Raw genomic sequence first — 27,580 nt, 5'->3', positions numbered from 1 at the left:
CATTTGTTTGTATTAGATTATTGGCACATTTTTATTACTACTACTTCTAGTTACTCTGAGGTCCTCCCGCTTGTCGTTGACTTTCTGTAAAAAAAAATAAGTTGTTATTCTAATATTAATATTTATCATAATTTATATAAATATCCTTCGAACTACTTCATTTAGGTTGCATCAATTTAAATGACATTCTACGTATATGTATTTCAATTAGTTTATGGATTACCTACTTGAAAACACAATTGGCCCTGGTAAGTAGTGCTATGTGTGCGGATACATTTTGCTGTCCACTAATAAATTTTAATTTAATTAAGATAATACTAACACCAAATGTTATGAGATGCTTGCTACAATACATCAACGTAAACCACATTCCAATAGGTTAAGCCGTTTCAGAGCTTAACGTAAGCTACACATTGTAGACTAAAATTCATAATGTCCGATGACGATATTGAAGTTAACTTTTTCCAAGTAGGTATATACAATTATAACTAAAACACTGAAATTATAATAGAATGAACATGTTTAATTCACTGACCGTGTATGGTGTGTTCGTGCGCAAGTGATCCAATTCTCGGGCATGAAGTTCAATGTCGTGCTGAGTCAGACGTGGTCTCCGGCAATGAGGATGCTGTTTTGGAAGCCAACGATGTATCACCGGCGTCAACAGATCTCTGTGAACCTACAGAAGAAATGTCGGATAATTATGTATTTATGCATTAAGTCAATAACATGTACTGGCTGATTACAGTTATACAAGCTACAAGGAATTTTTTAATATTTTCATACATGACTTTGTACAATATTATTTTACTATTTTACATAGTGTAATTAATTTCGGGCTCCATAACACAATAAATTGCCAATTAAAAAATATATGTAATATCATACAAAAAGTGTCATTTTAGTGAAGTTTATTCATTTATGCAAGAATCTAAAATACTATGTTGTTATGAATGTATTATATTAAGTTAAATTAATTTATCTGTAAATTAAATATTTGCATACCTCATTAAGTAATAACTTGGAAGTTAATTCCATAATGAGATTATTACATTAGTGTAGTGAATAACGCCTCATACATCTCAATAAGCCATTGAGTAATTGGTTCGAGTAAAGTTATATTAATTTATTAGGCAGGCGCCGTGCCCACGTGTGGCGAGTCAAGTGGGCAGAGCAAATCGTGCCCGACGTACAAATATTAACACTCAATTATATTATAGTATTTTTTATGAAGTAAATATGTGTTCATAACTTGGATGTATATATTTTAAGTACCTAACTCCTTTGTCTATTACTTATATATTAAGAAAAGCTTTGTATAGGGCTACATAGAATTGAGTACAAAGTACAGACTCAACCTACAGAGGCATGGACACTTTTTTATTATAAAAAGAGTTCGTGATCTATTATTGTGATATCATTAAATGTAGTGATGATGACGATAATGAATGTCAATCATCTTAAAAGAACGCATGGTCTATGATATGGATAGAAAATAATAATGAGGACTTACCAAAGCAGGATCATTGGGTTGGGTAAAGTATGAAACTACTATTCCCACGAAGATGCAAACGACCATTCCAACGAATGTGTAATACAGATAACTCAATCTATATAGGAAGAATGTGCCGGATCTGATAATAATAATTGAAAATTAAATTAAGCATCAAGCATTATCTAAATTAGGTTAAATAATAAATTGATCTATTAAGAACATAACAATACCGATCAAATTCCACGTTGCTTAAATTAAGTGTTGGCGCAGGAGTGGACAGTTCTGTAACATTTTCCAAGCAACCAGAAATGGATACAGGTTTTGATACGACGACAATATCACCGCGCATCATAGAAGCTTGAGTACCCAGGGAAATCCAACCGACGAGAAACGTTGATGTAATTCCACCAACCAGTGCACCCTATAATTGTAAACTGGATTTAAAATAGTATCTCAGGCTTTATAAGTGAAATTGCCGTTTTAGATTCAAGATGTAGGTGTGCTCCAAGTACTGCTAAATACTATATTTTTATTTCTCATCATTACTCATTCATCTATTATAAGTTTGGTATACTGTGTACCTTTATACCTAACTGTTGTTTAAGGTTAATGATCAAAGACCATTATAAGAAGCATAAAGATTATAGACATTGTGAATATTGTACATGTTAAAGAACCATTCAACAATTAATAAAATTGATTACCGTTGCATTGGCCCAAGGAAGAAAAAGTCCCATAGAAAATAATCCAAGGAGACTTCCGGCTGTAATACCTGCCAAACTTTTACCAGCCTGTATAAGAGCACCCATATGTTCAACTAAAAATACTAAGGCTACACAAGCCGCACCTATAAAGAAGATGCATTAATTAAAAAAAATCATTCACTTATTCGTATTTAATTAGTACAAATGAACTAACCGATAACAACAACTATGATTTTCATAATAAAACTTGCTGTTCTTTCTGAGATTGGTTTATTATACGCCGGCCTGATAAGGTCTTCGAAAATTACACCACACATGGAGTTCAACCCGGTTGACATGGAACTGAAGTAAATTCAAAATTAGTTCTAATTGTGTTCATTTACCTGTACAGTGTTTTTTTACCGTTAGGTATACCATCCTACCTCAATGCAGCGCTGAAAACTCCGCTCATGAAAATTCCTGGCAGTGCTGGTAATGAACCAGTTATGGTCATTACGAAGTAAGGTAGTAGTTGATCACTCTTTCTAATCGCTTTAGTTGTTAGAGGATCGCAATCGGCAAATGTAGCGTAGATAACAAGACCAGTATAACAACATAAAGAGACGATGATGAAGATTCCCGCTGCCATTATAAAGATTGTTCTAAAAGTTTAATTTATGATAATTGAAAATTATATATTAATATAAATAACCATTATTTAAATATACTTAAGGAAAGTGCTTTTTAAGAGTTGTCAATTATGTTACTATCACTCATTCGGAAAGCACAGGAAATAAGAGCAAGAAACTTGCTTGTTGTGCTTTTAAACAACTGTTGTTCGACTGTACATTTTAAAGTATTTGTCTGAATTCAAATTTGTAATAGCGCCAATCTAGAAAATAAATCCGAGTGGACTAAACCTATAACCAACACAAGTTCACATAATTCTTTTTATCTTTCTAAAATTTGATTCATTTAAACAACTGTATAAGCACTTTTATAAAACTAATGCTTACGTACATTCTAGCTCTTTTTAGAGATGATAATGCCAGACATCGTTGGACCATGGCTTGGTTTACTGAACATGATGCTAGCCACCCAAAATAATTTCCAAATACTGTTGACCAAAATGTATGTCGTATTGTGGGATCAGGGTCCATACTGAAATGTTAATCACAGTCTATTATAGCCAAAATAAATTAAAAATTTCATGTATTCTGTTATAGTTTCAAAATATACTTATTAATGACTAGCTAATTAACTGTTTTTAGTTGAAAATTCATTTAACGGTTATTACTTGAAAAAATCGAGTCGATCTCCTTTTTTGTTAATGGCAATAACTTCAGCTACACCACCAAGTCTCCATGTACCATAGGCCAGAACGAAAATCACACCAAAATACATGAGCACTGTTTGCAGAGTATCAGTCCATACAACAGCTTTAAGTCCTCCCTTAAAATTTAAAATATACACTTGATAAATATGTGTATCATCACTTTAATAATATCTGATTTGCTTGACCCCGATCATGTAACCAAGACAGGCAATTTATTTCATGCAGTAGGGGGAAAAATAGGGTCAGCATTATCCAATAAAACATACTTACTAATGTCGTATAGAAAATGCACACAATACAGACGATGGGACTAATTAAATGTAGATTGATACCAGTGACTGAAAATTATAAACTTATTAGTTATTAAACAAGATTTTGTATTATATTTTTAGCTATTATATATGTTACCTTGACTAAAAGCTAATGCAGGAACATAGATGACTATAGGTATATATAACATCATTTTGATAATAAATATGATGGATCCTAGAAGACGTACGTTTTGATTAAATCTGAGCCGCAAATACTGAAAAAAGATTACTTTAATGGCAATGGATAAAAATAATCTATGGCTATAACGGTATTAACACACTAAGAATGAGTGAATAAACATATTGCACAACATACGTACTAGCCCTAGTGTGAGGCACATTACTATGAGTAAATTAGTTGTTGGGTTCGATTATCCCTCATACTAAATAAGGAGTTCAGGAGGACCCCACCAAGGTATTCATAATACAGTATTCCATACTCCAGGCTGTAACTTGACAGATGAGAATACCTGATGTCATTGATACCGGTAATTCTTACGAAATTTTGGCAACTTTACCTCATATGTCGAAGTGATTTGTAAATTGTAGAATACTGGTAAGTAAACAACAGAGATTGTAAGAGAGACGGCCCACTCTGACAGTATTACAGTCCACAACTGTGTACCATATGTATACATTTCTGCTGGCATACCAAGCAACGAAATACCCGAAATGTAACTGAAAACAAAATATGACATATTATTACTACAGTTGATGCTGCAAAAATGTAAACTCTCAAGTATATTAAAAGAATGACAGTTGTACATAAATTTTGGGTTACCTGGCAATGAGTGACATCGATATAGGGAACATACCCATTGTTTTCCCACCCATAAGATATTCGGCAGTTGTATTCTGTTTTTTCGGAGCAAAGAATGCGAAGTACACTCCTATGAGGGCTGATAGGAATAGCATCCCTCCAAAGACAAGGTAATCCAGCCAATCGAAGTATACCGCTGTCATAATGAACGTCGCGTGGACAGTATTGAGTGTGGTCGCGCGTCCGTCCAGTCTGGCACTTAAATTTTATCTCGTGTACAATGGACATTTACCGAGCGGAACTAGCATCTGAGACGTAGCTATATTTATCCTTAGAAGGATCTCGGACGAACCCAATAGAGGTATGAAATGGGCTAATTTACTAGTACCATGTCGGTGTCATTGTAAATTTCGTAGCAAGTACATACTAAACCATAAGTAACCTCATAAAGGTCTATAAGATATGTTGTATGTTATGATATTTTTATGTATAAACAAATTATTTTTCTCTTCATATATAAATTTGATAGTTGACGATTCTAAGACATTGCCCTTTTATGATTTTAACTTTTAATGATATAGAGTTCGGTTTAGACCCGGCTTAGACCAAAGTCCGACGTGCGTTCGAATCTTGCTGGTACCAAAAATCTTTAAGCGGTAATTTATATTTCTGATTGACTTTCCGTTTATGGATATACCGATAACAGAAAAATAATATCAGAGACGGCGGTAGACTCATCTTATTGGATTTAAATATAGGAACTAAAAACCCTATTGAAACTGAATTTTAGTTTCATACTTAGATTAAGGCCCAATTTCTCAGAATAAAAGTAAAAGTTACATATAAGAATACTTTTTCAAAATGCCGCTGATATTTGTTGTAGAAATGTGGTGGTTCCGTCATTTGGAAACGATGGATAATAAGGGAATAGTGAAATATATATATCGAGGGAGAATGCGTTTAAATACTGATTTACAACATGCTAGATGGACGTAGGTTAATGTAGGGGTATTTTATGTTTTTGTGTTGTTTTACCTTTTTAGGCGTAGGTTGATGTACTTTCAGTTTGTCATTGTGCAATATTTCTATTGCACAATGACAAAAACTCGTACTAAACTTATACTAATAGGTTGACGAAAGTACTTACACGAATTATAAGAGGTATTTAGAAGTAAGTTTTGACCGTCCATTGTTTTCAAAATCAATTTACTAAAATATGAGTGAGTTTCGTCGTATTTACATTTAGTTTTCAGTGAAGGATTAGGTTATTTATTCATATGTATATATTTTAATGATAGTTTCATTACATCCGTAATGCCATATACTTTTTTTTTGGGTAAAGTAGCTGATGAACCAAGCTTTATGTCACAATAAGCGCTACGCCATTTACTGTAGACACGGGAACAATTCAGGGAAAATACTTTCATATCTAAAATGTAAGTAATGTATACTAATGTAAAAATAATTTACTATTCCAATTTATCTAAGTTTTTGGTTACAGTACTTGATTTATATATACTCGAGGGGGATTGGGAAAATAAATAACAATATTTAATTAAATTTTATAATTGTGTTAATACATAGACATTAATCTGGCTCAAACATTAATAATGAATAATACATGCAATATTTATTGACAACATTTAACATTGAAAAACCTGTATTTAATGATATGAACAGGTTACTAACAAGAAAATCCCCTGTGTAAATATACAGGTACCTATTAGTATTTTTCATTGTACTTATTAATTAAGTTAGAACAAGGATTACTTAAAAATTATATATATATTATATATACACATCAATTCGTGGCCAGGACGTTCGTAACCACAGCGAAATATCGTGAGCTCATAAATAATTTCATGTTAAATATCCCGTTAATATAATGTGTATAATCATATACACATAATTGTTTCCTTTTATGCAGATTGACGTCCCGGAATAAAAAAATACATTATTATGTTAATTTAATATATTAGCTGTACATTTATATATTTATTTAATGTAAAAATAAATATTTTATTTCACAACAGGTACTTGACTCTGCAAAAATATTATAACACCTACTAACTATTGCACACGTAAATAATATTTTCATCTTTTAATTAAGTCTTACATTAATAAATAGTACACAGATTGTAATAGGAAATGATTATTATTGAGAACAATCATCAAGAACATTTATTTAGTAATTACATTTATAGACATCTATAAAATTGAATCTAAAGGAAGTAAGGAACCACATATAAATAAATATTTCTGTGGGTTCTTATGGTTTATATATATATATAATAATTCTTTTTTAATGTATATAATAGCTCTAGTTACAATAATTGAATGTTATTGTACGAAGTTCATAAAGACTACACACGGGTTTCGTTAGTAGTTTCTAGATAACTAGCACTATTATTGCAAGTGGCCATTGAAGCATTGGTGACAAAAGGATTACAATAGGTACCTAGTGTATTTGTTGAAATCAAGCTATTGTGCTGGCGACCCTACACTTCGTTGGACATACAAAATGAGTGTCTAAATGAAAATAAGATATATAGATTTGAGGGATTTTTTTCAAGTAGGTAGTAATATGGTATTTGTAGATAAGGTGCGTGATACAAATAAGGTTACTATTCCCGAAAACACAGTCAAATTAAGAAAAAACGTTACAGATATTTTATATATCCCCAGTCTAGTTCCCAGAGTGTGTTTCTTTGATTTTGTATAAATACAAGTATATTTATTAAATTATTATAAACCAACTTCTTCGCTAGTCTGCTGGTTGAATTATTGTATCGAAGTCTTATTAAATTGGACTAAAAGTAAAAAGTGTTAAGTAGAATTTAGACATAAATCTAAGTATACTTTTTTGCTGAACAAGTAATTTTATTAGAACCATATTTTAATTCTAACAGCTTATTAAATAATTAGTTAAGGAATTATTTATTTTCAAACGAAGGCGAATAACTTTATTTTATTTAGGTAAATTTATACTTATCAAGGTATAATTAAATTAAGTAGGCCTTTTTTGTATCATCCACGAATCCACCATTTCTAGAATAGTATTTTCATAGATATGATGTATGTTCCCATTACTACACTACTATATTCAAATTGTAGTAATGGTCATCGTTTCAAAAATTTAATAAACAAATTTTTATATAATCAAATATGAATCATGTTTAAGCCAGAAATAGTAACTTTAAATTTTTTGCAGATAAGTGAAAGCAGTATTAAATTTTTTTTTTAAAGACTCAGCCTCTGAATTTAGTAATTCAAAGGAATCATTTCAATCCTTTCGCGCACCACGTCGACCGAGATTAGTAGTAAGGATATACCAGAGGAAGCTAATAAGTTGGTAACCAGGTACGTAATGATAGAACTGTGTAGTTTTACACAGTTTGTGTTTTTACACCCAATTATGATAACACTAATTATCAATAATGAGCTGATGAGTCAATACAGTACTACATCTGAAATCGTAAACTTATAAACTGCCCCTCGTACATCACCTACTAGGAAATTTCTATGATGAATAAATTTTAAAGACCATCTAAAAAGTTAATTTAAGTATCTTTGAAGTCCACTATGAAGGAAGTAGGAAGACCAGTATCTACATACGTGTACCTCTTTGATAGCTACGAGTACCTCTTTGATCCTACCTACTAGATGTATTCTAATTTATTGATCTCTATCTATTTTACGTAGAACTGACATGCACTAAATTTGGAGATAAGTTATACTACCCTCTAAGTTACATTTACTTTACACAAAGACTGTTTTACTTTCATTTTTAGCCTCTTTGATTGACTGATTAATTTCACATTAGAAATAAGATCATGCTTGTTTTATGATCGACCTTACAATTTCAAGTCACGACAATCAAGGAATAACACATCAAGCCGCTCCATGTTATGCAGTTCATAGATATTTTACTTTCATAGTTTAAATTGTGTTTCTATTGTTGCTTTTTTATAATACTGCTGTTTTCTGCATTAGAATTAACTAGTTAACATGGAACCTTTCAAATTTCATTCATATATCACCTGGCGAAGCTAGATCCAGTCTAGATCGCCTGCGATCTCTAGCAGCGGACAGTTGTCCTGATGTTGATCTTTGCAATGAAGAGGATCTCGGTCGAGCTGTGTCCGATTTAGACTTTTTCACTTTGCTACCACCAGTGGCAGGCTGCTTGCCTTTCAGTGATGAGACCGATATCACTACGTCCGTTGATACCCCGTCTTGTTCTAATAATGCAGTGATATTTTTATTAGTTAATATTGTTACAAACTGTATGTAAGTAAATTTCCTCCTACTTGCAAATTTACTATTTAGAATATATTGTAAAATAATGTAAAATATTATTAATTAATGATATTAAAAATAATTAATTACTAATGTCCTTAATGCAAGTATGATAAAATAAACTTTTAACAAATATATTATAAAACAAAAATGTATGTAGGGTCTAAAAACAGCTTCAACGCTGTTTTTTATTTGTAGATTATCAAACATGATCAAAATTTTAGGCAATTTTTTTATACTCGATGTAAAATAAAAATTGTACAGTTGTTTTTAACATTGAATGTATAGTATCTAGTTTAGATACGGCTCTTTTCGAAATAAATAGTACGTACCTGTACGTTTGATGACTTCTCCAGCATTGTTCAAGAAAAATTTCGGTTTCGTATCCTTAACTGATTCCTATATATAAAAATAAAGAAATTAAGTAATATGAATTAGTAATAGCAGAGAGTTTATTTCAAATATATGTCTAAATACCTTTGATTTACTAGATTTGGAAGCTGTGTCGGCGCTTCCGCGCCACCACGGTCACTGAATATCACAAAAGCCTCTCCCGGACTCCTTACCGGGGGTAGACACGCCTTCAACAGCGTTATCATCTTCAGGCTTTGGTGTTCCAGCGCCTGATGTTGTGGCACCACTGCGTAAATTGGAATAAAAATTGAGATGGAAGCATTCCTAACATTACATTGAGAATTTATTTTAGAAAGTTTAAATTGCAGAATCTATATTTATGTGGATTAATATTAGATTGCTAAGTATTATCGATTCTTCCTCAGTGGCATTAATAATAATCACTGCAGATGACTTATATTATCTATATCTACAAATTACATTAGATCCAATTCCATAAGTCTTGACAAGAAATTGCAATTTCCAGAATAATGGAGCCTGAGCCTTACAAATAATATTTGGAAACAATTCTACAAATTCCTAATTGATTTCAATAGTGTTATTAAAATTAGCTAAATTTGATGCTTTTACATTGTATACTTCAATTATTCTTATTACTTATTGTATATGTATTTGACTATTATGTTTAAACTAACGTCATGTCCACTCGGACCGTGTTGTTGTTATTCTGTTGATTGCGCATGGCGAGTGTGGAGACCATAGGTGGTCGCTGTGGCTTGTTAGCCAATAGTCTTTCAATCTCCATCATTACGGGAGGTGATAGTTGCGGCACGATCTGAAAGAGGTGAACATTTCTTTTATTTTTTATTAGGAAAAACAATACAGTAATATATAGCTTATATAACAAATTATTTAAATAAATGGATACTCATTTAAAATGTTTTGTTTACATTCGTGGAATTGATTTATACTAATAAATAAATATAATGTTTATTTATTTAATGGTATACAATTTTAATAGAACTCAATTTTAAATACTCTATATTTCTAAATCATGAACAGCAACAGTTTCGTGAAAGGATAGACTAGTCATGAATATGAATTCATTATTATAGCCTAGATACAAGTAGGTATATTTTTCTGGAATAATTAACGCTAATTTATAGTATTTGTGACCCCTAAATTGTTGATAATATAGACAGTAGTACCTGCAGAGCGTGAATATTTTCTCTGAATTGTTCGACGCTGCTTGCTCCTAGCAGTAAACAATTAACAGATTCATTCTTCAGACACCATGCCACTGCCAGTTGGCTCAGGGAACAATCTGCAATTATAATACAATATATATCATGTGACTTCAATATTTATCCCATTATGATGTATGAAATCAATTTATATTTCAGTAATAATATAATATATTTTAAGAAACGCACTTAGTGTATTTGCGAGGTTCGAGAGATCGCGTAGTTTGTCTCCGTATGTACGAGGTTCTTCTCCGGCAATGTGCTCCTTGCTTTCTGAACTCACCAACTGTATTTATAAAGATAATTAATAGTTATTTTATTAGTTTATATATTGCAGAGGACGGAATAGCCGATGATAAAAGAAAAAATATTTCGAGACTGCAGTCAGTACTCGCCCACTACCATTTAGTTATTAATATTATATATATGTACCAAGCAAAATGTTGGCATGTCAAGTGTTATGTTCACTATGACCTTGACAATTGATAATTCCTCTGACCATTTCATCTGGGATAGCAGTCGTGTTAGTCTTTTTTTTCATATGGAAATATTGTAAACAATTAATAACATTATTATATATCTTTAAAAGCGATATCTTTTAAAGTATGTCAATTCAAAATGAATTTCAAGTCAACATTTCCATAAAATAAAATGTTATATGAATACATTATCAATGAAAACAAGTATTGTACTTCAGGCACAGCAAGATCCTCTTCGCACCAACTAAAAGTGCTATATTTTCTATTGAAGCGGGACTTGGCGAAGAGGCCCGTCATCTCTTCACGGCCTAGTCCTCTGCCTGTGGTTATGGCGGACCATGCAGTCATACCTGTTAAGGAATTAATACCTTTAAAAGTATTTCGTATACCATGACATTAACGAGAAATCCAGATCAACAAATGACTCACCAACTCCAATTTTGTGATATAATTCTGGCATGTATAATTCTGCTTTCTCTCGACAAAACATATGGTACTCTGTCTGTTCAACAATTGGGGTTATACAATTGAATTGCCGGCAGTTAGTATATGCATCCATTATCTAAAAAGAACTTATTCATATAAATATATCCTTGCATAGGTGAACTGAACTTATTATAATAAAATTTAAATTTAAATTACCTCAGAGGGAGACCAACGCGCAGTACCCCAATACATTATCCATCCATTTTTGATAGCAAAATGCATGGTCCGTACAATCTCTGTTGAAATGTTATTAAATAATTGCAAGTAGGTCTATTTCACATATTTTTATTAATAAAAAATAATATCAATTTATATTTAATTTATTTCATTAACACTGACCTTCCATCGGGCAAACAGGATCAACTTTGTGCAAGAGTACGACATCAATGTATTCCACTTGAAGTCGCGCTAACGATGCCTTAATACTTTCGACTATATGCTTACGAGATAAACCTCTCTCATCCGACCTGTTATTATTATTAGGAAACCTAATAAATAAACAGTTCAAAAATGTATTATAACTATGTAGCAACAAGCATTTAACACAAGCTAAAGTGTTATTATTAACAGAGCCAAATGTGTATATAACAGCGAGATAGCATTTAACTCATCTTAGTAGGGAATACGCTAACGGTATCAGTTTCATTCCATGGTCGCTACGTTAAAAGTGAGATATTAGGTTATGTTATGGTAGTGGTACTGTGAACGAATTGTATACATGACAATTAATGACGAGTAGCAAATCTAAAAATGATAATGAGAGCTATGTAGGTACTTGACTAATGTTTAATGCAATCGGTCAAGCCACTAGAACACTTTCTAAAACTAGTTTCTCATTTCATTTTAGGAATATTTTATTGCTATTAGTTACAGTTGACAATAATATCCTTAATACTCAGTAGGTATTAAGAAATGTATTATACTCTATCAACAAAAACAGCTAGTTTTGACACAGTTGGTATAAATTATAACACCCATTCATGATTAAGCATGTCGTTATGAATAATATTATATTCTTATATATATTATTAATAAAGACTACTTACTTGGTACTCCAATAAATTTTAGTAGTAATAATAATACTGGTTCGTCTAACATTTCTTTTTTTCAGGATTCGCCCAAGTTCGGCTTCACCTTTTGCTGCAGGAATTAAATTATTTAAGATAATTACAATGTCCTTTTTACATTTTAAAATAATGCAAGTGTAAATCAGGTATATGTCACTAACCGTAATGTGCTTCAGATAAATCAAATAAATTAATTCCGTTTTCCAAAGCTGTCATGATGACGTCTTCAGCACAATCTTCATTGAGCATACTCCAAATTCCTAGGCCAATATTAGGCACCCTGAGACCAGATTTGCCCAAATTCTTATAACGTAGACCAGGAGTTACCGCCGCAGGCATGGCTGCGTGATTTCCCATGTAAGTCGACATGTGTCTAGATGTGTTCATTTCACCTGCTGTAGAGAAATCGTTACATTAATCTTTCTGCCGTATTTCCTTTATACACACAGTTTTTTAGTCATTTTCATGTAATGGTACAATTTCGTTAATTATCCGTTTACGTGTAGAATAGTGAATAAATAATTAAAAGAATCTACCGTTTCGTAGCGCTAAGGACACTAAAATAGCATTTTAGCTGCTTGTCTTAGCATATACATATTATGATGTAAACAAAGATGAGATAGTTTCTGTGCTATTTCATTCTAATATTACTCAAGGCCAACTTAAATTTGTATCTCAAAATCTAGTAAATGTTTTTTAGGTAATTCGCAGTGTTAGCCATTATAACAGTAAACATATGGTAGACGTCATTATACCTACCTGTCTAATGTTATAAATCTCTAATTCTGTATGCCACAATGCTATCTCACTAAATTGAAATATTATTTATTAGTTTAGAGTTCATAGTTGTACCATAACTTCATTTTAGATTATAGTCAAGACGGACTTTACTAAACAATTATTCCGAGAATTGTACAACTAACTCTAAGATCAAAATTCATAGACCGTGATACTTTTAAAATTTAATTATAAGAGCATTATAATTTTTTACGTACCTTGATCCAACATTTGCTGTGAATTCGCACTGAAATCATCCATACAATCCAGGGAAGCGATTGGGGCGCGACATCTAGACAATAAAAATATTTTTACGTCATAATTGTTAAATCGATAATCAGTAATGTATATAACATAGTTGTATCGGTAAAATAATATACAAGCATTTTTGTATAGTGTTGTTCAAAGATTAACTATTCAAAATACAAAACAATGTATTCAAATCAATAGTTATAACAATTTTTTTAAATGTTTATTTATAACCCATCAGTAATATCCAATTAGTCGTTTTGCTAGCAATAATTAATTTTGTACACATATATAAATAATATAATAGAATAAGGTTGCCAAAGCCGTACCTCCTTTCGTAATCTTTTAAAAGTGGTGTAATATTTGTTTTCAGTATTCTCAGAATTTCAGAATTCTTTTGTATGAAAACCCATTCTAACAATTTGAATATGTACGATTAAGAATTATTGTGCATTAATCGTACCACTGGTTACTAAAGTCATATTTATAAAATTTATATGAGATTTTAAATATTACAACAAAATAGTTGATTAATATCAATAACCATCAATTATTTATTTACTGAGATAGACTTTGAATAATGTAGTTGTCGTAGTTGCCTTTGTCTCACCTGTTTCTGACATTAAACAGGTGTGATTATTAGCTGTTTTTTTTCTTATTGTATTGAAATGTATTGTGGTGTAGTCATCAGAGATGAAACTTTATTAGGAATTACGCACAATGGAGTGTAATCTTGGGGTAAAGTCGTATAACGATATTGTATTCGTAGTATTATCTACGTACCTGTATAGCTTATATTACAGACTAGACTTAATTATAACCGAAAACATATAAAAAGTAAATTAAAGAAAAAGAAACCAACCCTCAATAAAAACACTTACATACATAAGTCATAACGGTACTATTAAAGAATTTATATATTTTAGAGGTACGACTTAACAAATAAGGCCTTTAAATCACTAAATCATAATTATTAGTTTAACCTAAAATATTAATTAGAGTTTGAATGATAGTAATTCTTGTAATTAATATTTTCAAAAAATACAAATAATGTTTAAAATAATTTAAGCTATAAGAACGTTACTTTTATAATTATTCTTGTCTCATAATGCAATTGTTATTAGCGTATACGATTGAATAGTTCAGTATTTTTATCACTTTTATTAACATATGGCTATGATATGATGGGGGTACGATATAGCCGATATCATTACTTTAGCAACCTTTACCTTATTCTTCAATTCGATTGATCGTATAACTTAGTTGCGTTAGCATATTAGTTGGAGATTTCGTAGTTAATATAAGTTTTTAAGTTATAAGCACCGAAATTTGATCTAATTAACCATTAGGCAGAGTAGGTTAGAGGCCCCCATCAGTTATTGGCCCCCACGCGCGTTAATTAATAAACAAGAGTTGTTTCATACAGTGTATCTTTAATTGGAAAATTTGAATCCTCAAATACAATAATTTAATATTAGCTTATTTTTCGACGCATGATGTTATATCTTGAAATACTTCATACTTACCGAATACAGTATACAGAATACATCTAGTGACGATTAGTAGAAATGTTGGCATGGTTACGTAGTTCAGGATCAAAATTTTTGACTTTTATATTCATACCTTCCTAACTAAACTGATAGTATTCAAACGGTTGTAAACATCTTTTTGCAAGCAGGAACAGGAACCCCTTTTTGATGGCCCTAACATGGCTATTCCGACCTAGCTACTAATGTATACTTTCCAAGGCTGGCTGGCGTGGGTACCCAAAACTATCCTCATAAATATTATAATCTTGTTGTCTTATATTGATTTATACTATTGTTATGTTGTATTTTTTTCAAAATTGAGTACCCATCACTTTATGTTATTTGGTAATTAGAGTAATATGGCATGTACTATGATATAATTACTATACACTACCTAATACTATTTTGCTACAATCAATGGTGGATACTAACAACTTTGCTATTTATCAAAGCTATATTATAATTTTTGTTGCTACTTTTATTATGTAAAAGCTATAATTCTATATGTACTAATGGAAACTGCTAAATATTTTATATACGCAATTACGCATTAGACCTTAAATAGTACTTGTTGCTGATATCTAAACCTACTAGTAATGAATTAAATGAAATCTAACATTTTCGAACATTACGTGTGTGAATCAACAAAGCCACATATTGTAATAAATCTTTCCATCGTGTCTGTTTATACGATACTACTTAATTTTTGAAATTACAACAAATATATTGGTTTTATTGACACACCATAATGAGTGGTGGATGGTCAACTATAAGAAATATGTTTTTTTTAACTAACTGTCACTATTATCTTTGATCTGTTACGATGGAATTGTAAGCGTTAAAAGATTACTATATAGAAGCTTGCAAGATAATAAAATAAGGAAGGTCAGAGTGGTAAGTGGTAAAGCAGAAGTCAACACAATTACATGAGGGTAATCGTACCTGTGCTTCGCCTGCGGAACCTCCCGACGTATCAGCATGAGGTAAGCCAAGCGCTTGGAATTCTATATTTACCTATTCTATAAGCAAATGTGTAGGTAAGAGAAAATGAAAACCAGGTGTTAATTTTGTCATTTCAATTTTATTACAATCAATAATTTGACATCGGTTTAATATGTAAGTAATTCCCTGCTAATTCTTCAACCACTCCTTTACAATTGCTTATAAAATCTAGGCTTTTGGTGGTACCTATTTGCATGCGACGATCGCGGTGCGCGATGCGGGCGTAGTGTGCTCTCACTTTTAGTTACCACAGGGAGAAGACGTCACATAGTCATGATAAAACATCTAATCAATATTGTAAACTGTATTTTAATGTGAGGGTATATCAGACTTGAATAGAACGAATAGAACATTACACAATATTTGTTACGTTGTCGAATATTTCGCGTCTATTATCAATTTTACAGACTGTACCTATAAATAGAAAGTACATAAATACACGCAGCGTATAATATTCTGAAGATATATATTCTCTGTAAGTACGCCACGCCATAGAAATATGTGAGTAAACAACTGAGAAATTGATAAGTACATCTTCTCCCTATGGGCTGACCGCTAGGATCCAGTTACCGATATATAGTGGGCATGGGGTTGGAGTCGACGCTGGCACTGTCGGGCGGTCCGAGCGGCGTGTGCGGAGTACATCGGCTGATGGTGGACTCGCTGCGCGACATCTGCGAGCCCTCCTTGCCACCACCGCCCTCCGCTTTACACTGCATATCGTGTCGCCTCATTCCGCTCCTATGCTTAGCAACGGCATCTTATCTCCCTACAAACATCTTATCTGTAATGAAACGTTCATACGTCTCCATACGCCAGCTCCCGAGCCGAATATTGAGAAAGGACACGGGGGTTTAGATTCATAACACTCAAGGATAGTAAGGTAAACATAGAAAAGCATGCATGCCCTAACGCTAACATCTAGTCCGCTAAGGGTTACGAAGTCGAGTGATTCACACTGTAACATCTAAGCACTGGACTATAGTCACGAATAAAATCAACGAATATGTTAAATAGTTGTGTAGTATATAAGTCAGAGATCCGTATGTCGCCAATCAGCTGTTACTCACCGGGATGGTGTGATGTTTCTATGTACTCAACATTTGGAAGGCTGTGTTGCAGCGGCGGACTGGAAACTGCGAAGTTAGTGGACTGTATTGCGGGTGTGTGCGGCGGGAGGCGCAGAACCAGTTAGTGACAGCGGAATGCGCGGTGGCGGAGTCGCGTGGCTCGGCTCATATTGGCACATGCGCCATCCACCCTATATCGATCCGACCTATTTCTAGACTCAGCCCCAGGTCACCGATAACGAGCCTTCTTTGTACCTAACAGATGCAGTTTTCAAAAGAGATGACTGGTGATGTTAGCTGCGAGTAGGTATACATAAAACATTTGCATAGTTATTTTTTATAAAGTACTTTAATTGACATTGTTAGTTTACCGGTTAATATGAATGATGGTTGTTACATGGGAGACAAAAACAATGTCTTTGATGATTGTAAAATGATCTAATTAAACAAAATTCATAAAAGATGCCTATTTCTTAAGAACTATGATAAGTTGCTGTTCAGCAGCTTCTTATTATGATTTATCTTATGGATACTATACATTATAGATATTAATATTATTCGACCTATATTTTTTTAATATTATAGAACGAGCATGAAGTCAAGTCGCCCCATCGTAGCTTAGAATTAACGACGATGGTTTTCAGGGCGAATAGCTTGAAAGGGTACTTGATTTGAGATACTTGCTTTATACATTATGTATTTAAAAAATATTTGTTAAATGCGTTATAATCTTATTACATAATGCTATATTTCATTACATAACAATGCTACTTAAATAATTTTATATACAAATAAAAGGCTACATTTAAAAAAAAAATTGAAAAATTTCTTTATTGTTATATATTGCTAGCAATGGGACTAAACCCTATAACTATCCCCTCTATATCTATATTTTTGTATCTAAGATCATGGTATGGTGCACCCGCCTGCACTAACGGTATACGGTGGAGAATGATAGTATGAGCATAAAGTCATTGTAAAACCCCAGGAATTTATCGCGATGATTTCCATGGGGAACTGCGTGGAGGTTGACCTTGATATGATACATAGAGAGCTATTATAGTTCCCTTCAATATTCCTTATACTATATTATGTATCAATTAATAAAAAATATGAAAATTACATCTAATAATCTAAAAATACTAGCAAAGCGACATAGTTAATCAATGAAAATAAGTGTGGCATTGATAGTTGACATGTGTTACCCTGGGCACGAAGGTGCTCGAACAAGGTCTGTTCGTGGCCTCGGGCTGACATCGCTGGCTGAAGCACGCCAGGTTCTGGCTTCCGTGCCTGTTGTACATCTGGGATTTTCGCAGCATCCATCGCTATCTAGAGACTGGTCTGTTGACACAATTGCGTAAATATTTATTCATCCACAGTTCCTCCTAAAAGGTTAAAGGTAACAGACAGACAGACGCACTTTCTCAACTATAATATTACCGTAGATTATAGCATTATTTATAAGCTATTCAGTAGTATATACTTGAGTAACACAGATTAATGCATAACTATAGTAATAACTTTATTAATGGGAATTATTTTTAATTGCATGGTGTGGCAATAATTATGGTTATTTTATTACAGTATAACTGACTGATATCAGTTATACAGTAATAAAATAATCATAACCATTGACACTTTGAATTAATAAACAGAACATAAATATTTGTAAATATTTCTTTTTAATGTCGTTATATATGTACACATGACATATGTTTGATGGAAAGGTACATCAAAAAATGTACCTGATCACTGTCTTAAAGAACCCAAAACAATTATTATTATTAAAATATTGTCTTATAAATATTATCATTATTAGGTATTATTATATATAAGTATCAATATTATTATATATAGGTTAGTAACAGCATCACTGCACTATAACTAAGTGTTAATCTACCAATATTATACTGCATTTGTATAATATTGGTGAGAAGTACTAGCCAAGACCTATTACTAGATTTTCAAACATATATGTGCGATCACAAATGTCTGAAATGGCTTATCCGATTTGGTATTCATGAATTTTAAGCTTCCTTTAAAATTTCTATATTACTTTATTCTAATTTTTTTAGAAACAAACGTTATACTAATATTTTCTTTAAAATAAAACGTTACGTTATACGAATTTGAGGTCGCGAACTCGGCTAGTTATTCTATAACTGTAGTATAAAGGTAGATTGACGCCCAGTTATACTGCAGTGATGCAGTGACCTGATTTATCAATCGGAGCAGCCTGCAGACTAGCTATTTCCTTTACACCCTACAGTCCACGTAGATACCGAGCTTGAACTCAATTGAATTGGTCTCGATATACCTAATTGGATTATGGACGTTGACAAGACGATGTACTCTGCAGTCTTATCTTAAAATGATATTTATAAAAGTCTAGAGTGGATCTGATAGTTAAAAGTTGTCGTCGTACGTATTTTTTAGCATACCTATGATGATGTAATGTACACCGGCATACCGCGGAAGCAGTTAAGGATATGAGGATGAGCGTGTAGTCAGATCACATTACCCATAGTGGCGGATTTACCAAAAATTATAATAATAATAACTTCTCAGGACAATTCACAGAGCGTCATCTAGTCCCAAGCTAAGCAGAGTTTTTGTTATGGGTACTAGACAACTGATATAAATACATGGATACATTTATTCTGTAAATAAATACATATTATACATAGAAAACACCCAGACCGATACTAACAATCATACTAATGAATACAAACGTTTGCTATCAATGATGCCGTCACACTACAATACTAGAAATCCCCTTCCATCCTGGACATCTTACATTAAATGTAATGTATATAATTACTATTATTGTTTTTAAATTCTGGGCTAAATATTCTATTTAGCCCAGAATTCGTTTAAAAACACATTACCTAAATTCAATTAAGTCCGAATGAAATTGATGTTAACATAAGTTTACAGCGTACACCTGCTGGTGAACGTGTGTAATACAATGATGCATAATATAAAACTGTATATCAGTATTTACACTGCCGATCTATTCTACCAACACCTTTATACATATGTATCGACATAACAAATCATAAGACGGTGCCTATTAAAAACAGGCTCAGACAGGCAAAAACAACACCATATACTTTACTTTTTTAATAACATACAATTATATTATGATACACCTGATATACGAGTGAATGGTGTTAAGCACGGAATTCTAGAAATATTTATTTGATAAAAATTATGTATATTATAATGACATACGTATTTTTATAACTTAAGTCAAGCTTAACTTATATATACATGCATGTAAGTAGTATTATATTAAGTATGTAAAGTTTAACAATAAGTGATTTCCAAAATGCAGGAAATATCGCCTATTTGTAGGTTAAGATTAATGTTAGTAGGTACTTATATTATAAAATTGGTTAATAGAAAAAATATAATATTTTTATACAAATATTGATATCATAATATATAAATCATAAGAAACACTTTAGAATTATTCATGGTGTTTTTTTTTTTTTTTTAAAACCGAAGTAAAATTATTTTATTTGTAAGTAGTTGATACAATGTGAAAATTTCTGTTAAAATTATGGTAATAAAAATACTGACGCTTTTATTTCTATCCAATGAAGGACAAGATAACTAAAGTCTAAACGATTATTACCTCGACACGGTCCTAATCGTGATAGATTGATAAAGATGCCATCACTTTCACTGATACTTTGACTGGACTGTGGCTTGGCAAGCTGGGCACTGCACGCTTTTTTCAGGACACTCTGTTAGTAAAGTGATTTGAAACAATGTCAATAAAGAACGACGATTTACTTATTCTAATATGACATTTACGATTAATGCCTCAAATTTTAATAATAAATATCCCAGGACAAGTCACACAGCGCCCTCTAGTGTCAAGATAAGCAGACTTTGTATTATGGGTATAGATAACTAATACAAATACATAAGATAAATTTTTTGTAAACACATGCATAATATACATAGAAAACATCCAGACCGATACTGATACCGATACTCATTATGATGAATACAAATGTTTGACTGTGCGAGGAATTGAGCCCACGACTATTGGAAATAAGGCTAAACTAAACTAAACTGCTAATCAATGAATTAATTGTTGACGTTGAATACTAATATTAGTGATCGCACCCTGTAATGTTTAGTAGTGTCGGGTATTGATGGGCGACTATGGCGCCACCTGGCAGCTTGCCGCTGCAGATCACAGAGTCGGTGGTGCGACCATGAAGTGTTCATGCCACGAAGCTCCTCCACTGCCTCTGCTATCTGTATTTTTTAAAGTAAAGCTGTTTAAAAAGGAATTATTATTTACATTATTATTATACTTTACATATTTACACTCAAAAATAAACAACCGATACTACCTTTTAAAATTAAGCTATTTCTTTTTATTCACTTTGTTGTTAAGTTTTATTATTAAAATTTCAGTACATTTTCGACATCACAATGCGTCTGAGATTATGACATGGATTCCTAAGATACAGTGATCCGATCTAGTTTAGCTTAGTCTAGCTTAATCTCTTACAAATTCTATAATATCATAATGTTACTTTCATAAGTAGGTATATTTTATGTAAAATTTGCGGAGAGACAAATAAATATTCATTCTCTAAAATAGACATAGTAGATTTTCTTGCGAAATAAAAACATAAACAAATACATTAACTTATATGTCATAAGGCATTAAGGCTATCATGGCGATTTATGGCGACTAAACACGAAAGTTTGAGAGATGGAATCAATGAAACCATTGACAGTAATGCCGATAACAAACAAACTAAATAACTAGCATATCTATAAGTATATTAGATGTATGTATTTAAAAAAAATTGCTCTTTTAAAATCCTAGATAAAAGTGCCTATGACACTTATTGCCTGCTTATTTATGTTTCTGATGAGTATTATTAAGTTTGCTGTTTATCATTCGTTAGTTAATCGCTCAGACCTAAACACGTAACTATTTTGCTTTATAAAACTACAATTACTTTCTGTGATTTTTTACATGGAATATATTCTAATAACTGTAATTCGGCTTTGGTAATTTGAGAAATAATGTTTTTTTAACTCCTGGTTCTTGAAAACAGATAATTGCAGTTATCAATGTAGACCTTACTATTTACCTCTCTTTTCTGTTCTTCCTCAGCTTCGATAGCTCGTTGATGTAATAATTCTAAATCCAATTGTCGAACTTCTTCGGCTTCTCTCGCTTGGACCTCCTTTTCCTAAAATCACATTAATGAAAGCAAGCAAATATAATTTATGTTTATCACTAATCTACGTTAGTAATAAACCGTGATATAATATTTGTAACCAATTGTGACTGTAGATAAAGTGTAGATTATCATTTTCAATTAAAATAATAAAATGTTGTTAATACAAAAGGAAAATTTTACCTTTCCTAAAGCATTTCACAACAACTCCAACTCTGGTTTTATATTGTAGGCTGAATATATAGTTGTTCTTTTATAGAGTCGTTATATGTCACTATTTAAAACCCGTTCCATCGTACCGACAGATTTTGGCTAATAAAGATATGCAGATCAGCGTCTGTGACCAATGAAAGAATAATTATTACAAAACCAACCTTTTGCATTTGACGTTCATGTTCGATTTTCTGCTGTTCAAGTTCTTCCTCCGGTATAGGTGGGGTTTCATCCCCACTGGACGGGTGTTTAGCTCCTGCCAAAATATTTTTTTATGTAAAAAAATTTTTAATTCTGTGAATATAATACCAATAATTATGTTTCATTAGGAGACTCCGAAACCAGGGCACAAGGTGTGTATGGTCTTTGTCTACCCTACTATGGACTTAGCGTCAGGATAGATAGTTATAAAAAGGAGTAAAATCGTGATATATTATTTTATAATATGTAATAATTAAATATCCATAATGATAATTACGTGAGATGATCTCTGTTGTGTGATGAAAATATACTCACTAAGCCCTATTACTAATTCTCCTTAAAACTGAACATCTTATATCGATATAATAAGTATTTATACAAAAAGTTGTAACAGTATATATTAATATTATAAGAGACTAATAAATAAGTAAATTCCTTAAAAATTAATCAAAAAACATAAAAGCAGTCATTGCCCTAAAAAGCGCAGCGATACTGGCGTCACCGTGTTATAACGGACATAGGACAGCAGTTTATTGACAAAACGTAATTAAAAACCTAATTACATAACAAAAAATATCTCATTATCACACATTGCCATAGATAATACAAAGACATTTGTATGTAACGGGATTGGCTAATTTGATAGAGTACTACGGATATCACATCATTATAGTATGTGACGCCCATGGCTTTCCTTGAGCATTGCCATTCCAGAGGACTGAGATTTTATGCTATGCAAATATTTTATTCTGTAGTATGTACTGTATTTAAAATAAAACCATATGTAATTGTATAATTTCTTTTATGTCACAAAATGTGAACAATCTACTTTTTTTCGTAAAAATATACTTAACTTAATAACAGTTGCTGACGTAATTATGTAATCATAATTAAATATGATTATTAAATAATGCCTGCTAAGTAAGTGCTAGCATAGTAGGCATGTGTATAAATATTTAAAACATATTCAAATACTGCGCGATCTAATTCTGTAGTCAGAATAAAATAAGTATATTTGTTTGGATAGCGTTTTAAGTATAAAAATCTAGACTATTAATAAAGAAAAAAATAAATTATTTGTAATGATATTTAGAACTCTGTCTTTATTAATAAGTCACGTAGTGGATTTATTACACTATTAACTATTATTAAGTACTCATGTTTTTTTAGGCAAAATATAGCCTACATGCGTCTCAGTGATACAAATTATCTTCATTGAAACATTAAGATCTGGTCAGACATTTCGTGATGAAAAGCAACCAGGAGAAAAACACATATTAGCATTTATAATATTAGTATGAATTCTTATTATTCAAAGACAGTATATTTCTAAAATAAAGTGCTTAAAAACAATGTCGCGTTAATAATACGATTCAGTATAAAAAATATGTTAGAGCGCTATGATGGGCGGCTTACCCGTTATACTCGTGTTTTATTTTATTACTAAAGTAACTCTTGATCACTTTTGCTATTTGGCAATTTGAAATTGGAAAAATTATTAGATATATATAATCTTAAAAGATGTACTGCAGAACAAGATTTAGTTAAAACATGAAATTACAATGTGTCTTGTGATGAGTCTGCATATCGAAAGTGTACTAAAATAGAAAATATATAGGTACCACTATTCAAAAATGCTTATATTAAGCTTATTTCAATAAAGACTACTTCTATTCTATTCTATACTGAAGTAGTAAGTAGTTCTATAGTGTAGGTACTTCTAATTATACTTATAGGCTAACTATACTGGCTGGCACTAGCAATTCAACTCATCACATTGATTCTCTTACAGACTATTTAAACCTTTTTAATAAGTAGCTAACTAGTAACTACATACAAATGTCATTAACAAAATTTTGTATGCTGATATGTTGATTTAGTCGAAATGGTATGCAACTTATTTTTTCAACATTCATAATATCTTATAAAAGAATATTTATTTTTAACTGATATGTGTTATATAGAGGAACACAAGAAATAGAATGAAAGCGTACAACTCGTGAAACTTACCAGTAGGCGGATGATACGATATCCAAAACTGATGCGCCAGTTTTATAATCACTAAACGCAATAGAAACAAATGTGTTCTTACTTTCAAGGTAAAGTCAGTGTACGCCACGGAATCCCAAATCTATACTGAATAGTGTATAAACCATGAGAATTTATTCATAGAAGTTTATTTTCATGGTTCCTTACACGCGGTGAATATGTATGGTACCATTGGCAAAGTTCCAGAATTCGCGGAGTACTTTGTTCCACTTGTGCGTGCCATGCGACATAAACGTAACCATCAAGAAAAGGTTTCTTAGATAGCAATGTATTAATGATAAGGAATGTATGATGGAGCTAGAGGTCCCCTTATTAATTTATCATGAAATGGTGAGCGCAAAAATATATCCGGAACCATTGCACACATTTAAAAATTCTATAACATTTCACAAAAGTAATATTCGGCGTATAGGTTTATAGACTATATACCTACACATATACATACAACATATATTGTTCGACCGAGCAATACTGAGACCAGCATTTAGTAAGCATATTATTATCTTTCCAGTGCTAGATTTCTCAAGTTGTTGTTATATTACCCCATAATTGGTATTGGAAAACTGTGGCCATCATTTCTGTCTGAGACTATGTGAAAATACACAAAACGAAGTAGAGTAAGAGTAGACTAGAAGATGTGAAGTAAGTAGCAGAGGTACCTGGAAGAAAAACAAGGACCAAGACGAACCGAATGTGGAATACGTACTACAGTAAGCAGAGAGCATGTAATCAGGCACCCAATTTACTTTATAACACACTTAGCACTAGAGAATAGATAGTACAGTCTGGCGGGGTAAGTGAAACATAGCTTATTCCAATTTTACTAAGTGAGTTCTAGACTCTAACAACCCGGCAATCAATATTAATATTTTAATAGTGATAAAAGCGAATTACATAATTTCGATGTCAAATCAGCTTTAACAGCGGAAATAAAATTTTCATTTATATTTTATTTTTAATAGTTCGTTACAATTAAATTCTTAAAGTTATTTTTTTAAATAACATTTCAATTATAGTATGTGGTTAACATTATATGTAAAAATATTTGTGTATGAAAGTATATTAAAACAAGTACATTTTTAAACAAATTTCAATTACGATTAGCTGATCTCTTTACCAAATTGAAATAATACTTATTTAAGTTCAAATAATCTAAAAAACTGATGGTCTAACGAACTATGGAAAAAGCTATGCTGCAATCAAAATTGTGTGACGTTATTTTATGTAACTTTTATGGTAAACAAGATCAACCGGATAGAAATTGGAATGGATGATGGAACCGGGAGAAAATTGCAAAATTCTTCTTTCGTTTCAATGGCAACTAAATGTACTTTCCCCAGAATGTTGCGACGACTTCTGCGCATTCTATCGCATTTTTTAGATCTTCCTTTGTGCAGGATGTTGGGCACAAAAGGCAGGACAATAGATGGGCCATAGTCTCGGATGAAATGATGAAATGATGTCCCTTGAAATGACATAACATTTTACCATTTTAATATCTGGGTTTGCAGTCTATTAAGTGATTTCCAAGAAGGCCATTGCAGGTCACTACCTGGGGACATATGCTCGCCTGGTTGAGTACAGTCCAAAGGACAGAGCAGAATGGTTGGACTTCCATAAGTCGACTTTGGTTTTATGTGGGTCTTAGGTCAAAGCCCTTGTCCTTCCTAAAAACTATTCCTGCTTTTTAAGCATCGGGAAGATGGTGGTTATGAAGTGAGTGGCGGGAATCGGTCTATTCTCTTCGTTTCTCTGTCTCGCCAATTGTCAACTGACAATCAACTAGGTATATAGGCTTGGTATGAATGAATGAACAACACCTACATGCATCACTGTGTCAAATGACGCCTTACATCTTTACTTGATGTATTACTGTGTCCTTATCATCCAAATCAAAATAAAAAATAGCTGCAGGTACCTATAGAATAAAAATAAGCGCGGCAGAAATAGTTATGGCCGACGACTTTGTGCAAAATCTATATGATTTATTTAATACATAACCATAATAAAGTTGAAATAAGTACCTGCTAGGAATTAAACTAACTGAAATTGCACTAAGTTCATTATGGAGCAATTTTAAACTAAATTTTATACTTATTTCGAAACTCATCTGCTTAATAGATTAGCTAACGTAATGATTATAAAGGAAAACAGATATGATAGTAGATACATGTTCCAACATTATAAAATTGCTTAAATTGGCACTATCTTTGATATTTGGCCATCATGATATGAAGCAAATCAAAATATTAAAAGTTATTTTAGTTTATTAGTTCTAAAGATGGAATTTACTTTTCATTAGCAATTTATTTCATAATATGGCAACTCTGTAAGTCTTGCATACGCCAACTCTGAGATAAAATCTGCGTTAGACTTCCCATTGGTCAGTATATTTTCGGGTGTAACTGATCCATCCGAGCAGGTAACTGACAAATTAAGCAGTAATTTACAAAAAATGATAATGCGAAGATTAATATTTCATCCTATATCAATTGTCAATCTGTTATTAGGTTCGCTTTGATTCAAGATCTATGACACTAGGTCTGTAATTTCGTGATAGGTCAGTTCTTCAGGAAAGTTAGTATTTTAAACTAATCGGTATACAACTCATTAGATTTTTTTAGTAATTAGCTACATAAAAAGAATTATATTGTTTCTTCAATAAGTGCTTCTTCAACGTATACTCGCAGAAAAGACGTAATGAAATGAAATGAAATGAAATGAAATTTTATTGCATAAAATGTGGTACATTGG

The 27,580-nt window shown here is 31.9% G+C and overlaps 2 protein-coding genes across 2 annotated transcripts; both read right to left on the bottom strand.

Moving 5' to 3' along the window:
- Window positions 1-4,830, bottom strand: LOC131849272 (sodium-coupled monocarboxylate transporter 1-like). Its single transcript, XM_059199306.1, has 13 exons — window positions 4,607-4,830; window positions 4,344-4,503; window positions 3,923-4,040; window positions 3,785-3,852; window positions 3,476-3,630; window positions 3,199-3,339; window positions 2,622-2,840; window positions 2,414-2,541; window positions 2,200-2,342; window positions 1,726-1,916; window positions 1,514-1,634; window positions 536-679; window positions 1-84 (listed from the first exon to the last, which is right to left on the bottom strand). Exons 1-13 carry the CDS (start codon window positions 4,786-4,788, stop codon window positions 13-15), a joined length of 1,842 nt encoding a protein of 613 aa, XP_059055289.1. The 5' UTR covers window positions 4,789-4,830; the 3' UTR covers window positions 1-12.
- A 1,353-nt stretch (window positions 4,831-6,183) lies between these two features.
- On the bottom strand, window positions 6,184-24,896 carry LOC131849194 (voltage-gated potassium channel subunit beta-2). Its single transcript, XM_059199201.1, has 19 exons — window positions 24,788-24,896; window positions 22,738-22,832; window positions 22,274-22,375; window positions 21,285-21,419; window positions 20,785-20,896; window positions 18,347-18,485; window positions 13,510-13,583; window positions 12,676-12,909; window positions 12,494-12,587; window positions 11,787-11,935; window positions 11,604-11,683; window positions 11,391-11,523; window positions 11,175-11,311; window positions 10,672-10,768; window positions 10,447-10,562; window positions 9,934-10,073; window positions 9,362-9,524; window positions 9,217-9,283; window positions 6,184-8,826 (listed from the first exon to the last, which is right to left on the bottom strand). Exons 2-17 carry the CDS (start codon window positions 22,744-22,746, stop codon window positions 9,413-9,415), a joined length of 1,863 nt encoding a protein of 620 aa, XP_059055184.1. The 5' UTR covers window positions 22,747-22,832; window positions 24,788-24,896; the 3' UTR covers window positions 6,184-8,826; window positions 9,217-9,283; window positions 9,362-9,412.
- Window positions 24,897-27,580: the final 2,684 nt, after the last annotated feature.

The sequence above is a fragment of the Achroia grisella genome, unplaced genomic scaffold, assembly GCF_030625045.1.
Source record: "Achroia grisella isolate CSIRO2021 unplaced genomic scaffold, CSIRO_AGI_Agris_v1 utg640, whole genome shotgun sequence".
Classification (NCBI taxonomy): domain Eukaryota; kingdom Metazoa; phylum Arthropoda; class Insecta; order Lepidoptera; family Pyralidae; genus Achroia; species Achroia grisella.
The sequence above is the reverse complement of the archived record's forward strand: the minus strand, read 5'-3'. Positions and strand labels throughout refer to the sequence as shown.

Excerpts from the sequence above, each read along its gene's own strand:
- LOC131849272 (XM_059199306.1), bottom strand. The coding sequence starts at position 4,788 with ATGACAGCGGTATACTTCGATTGGCTGGATTACCTTGTCTTTGGAGGG. Across the intron at positions 3,631-3,784 it reads GCATTTTCTATACGACATTA|GGAGGACTTAAAGCTGTTGT; the intron begins GTAAGTATGTTT and ends TTAAATTTTAAG. Across the intron at positions 1,917-2,199 it reads TTCCTTGGGCCAATGCAACG|GGTGCACTGGTTGGTGGAAT; the intron begins GTAATCAATTTT and ends TTACAATTATAG.
- LOC131849194 (XM_059199201.1), bottom strand. Across the intron at positions 21,420-22,273 it reads AGGAAGAACAGAAAAGAGAG|ATAGCAGAGGCAGTGGAGGA; the intron begins GTAAATAGTAAG and ends TAAAAAATACAG. Across the intron at positions 10,769-11,174 it reads AGGATCTTGCTGTGCCTGAA|TTGGTGAGTTCAGAAAGCAA; the intron begins GTACAATACTTG and ends TTATAAATACAG.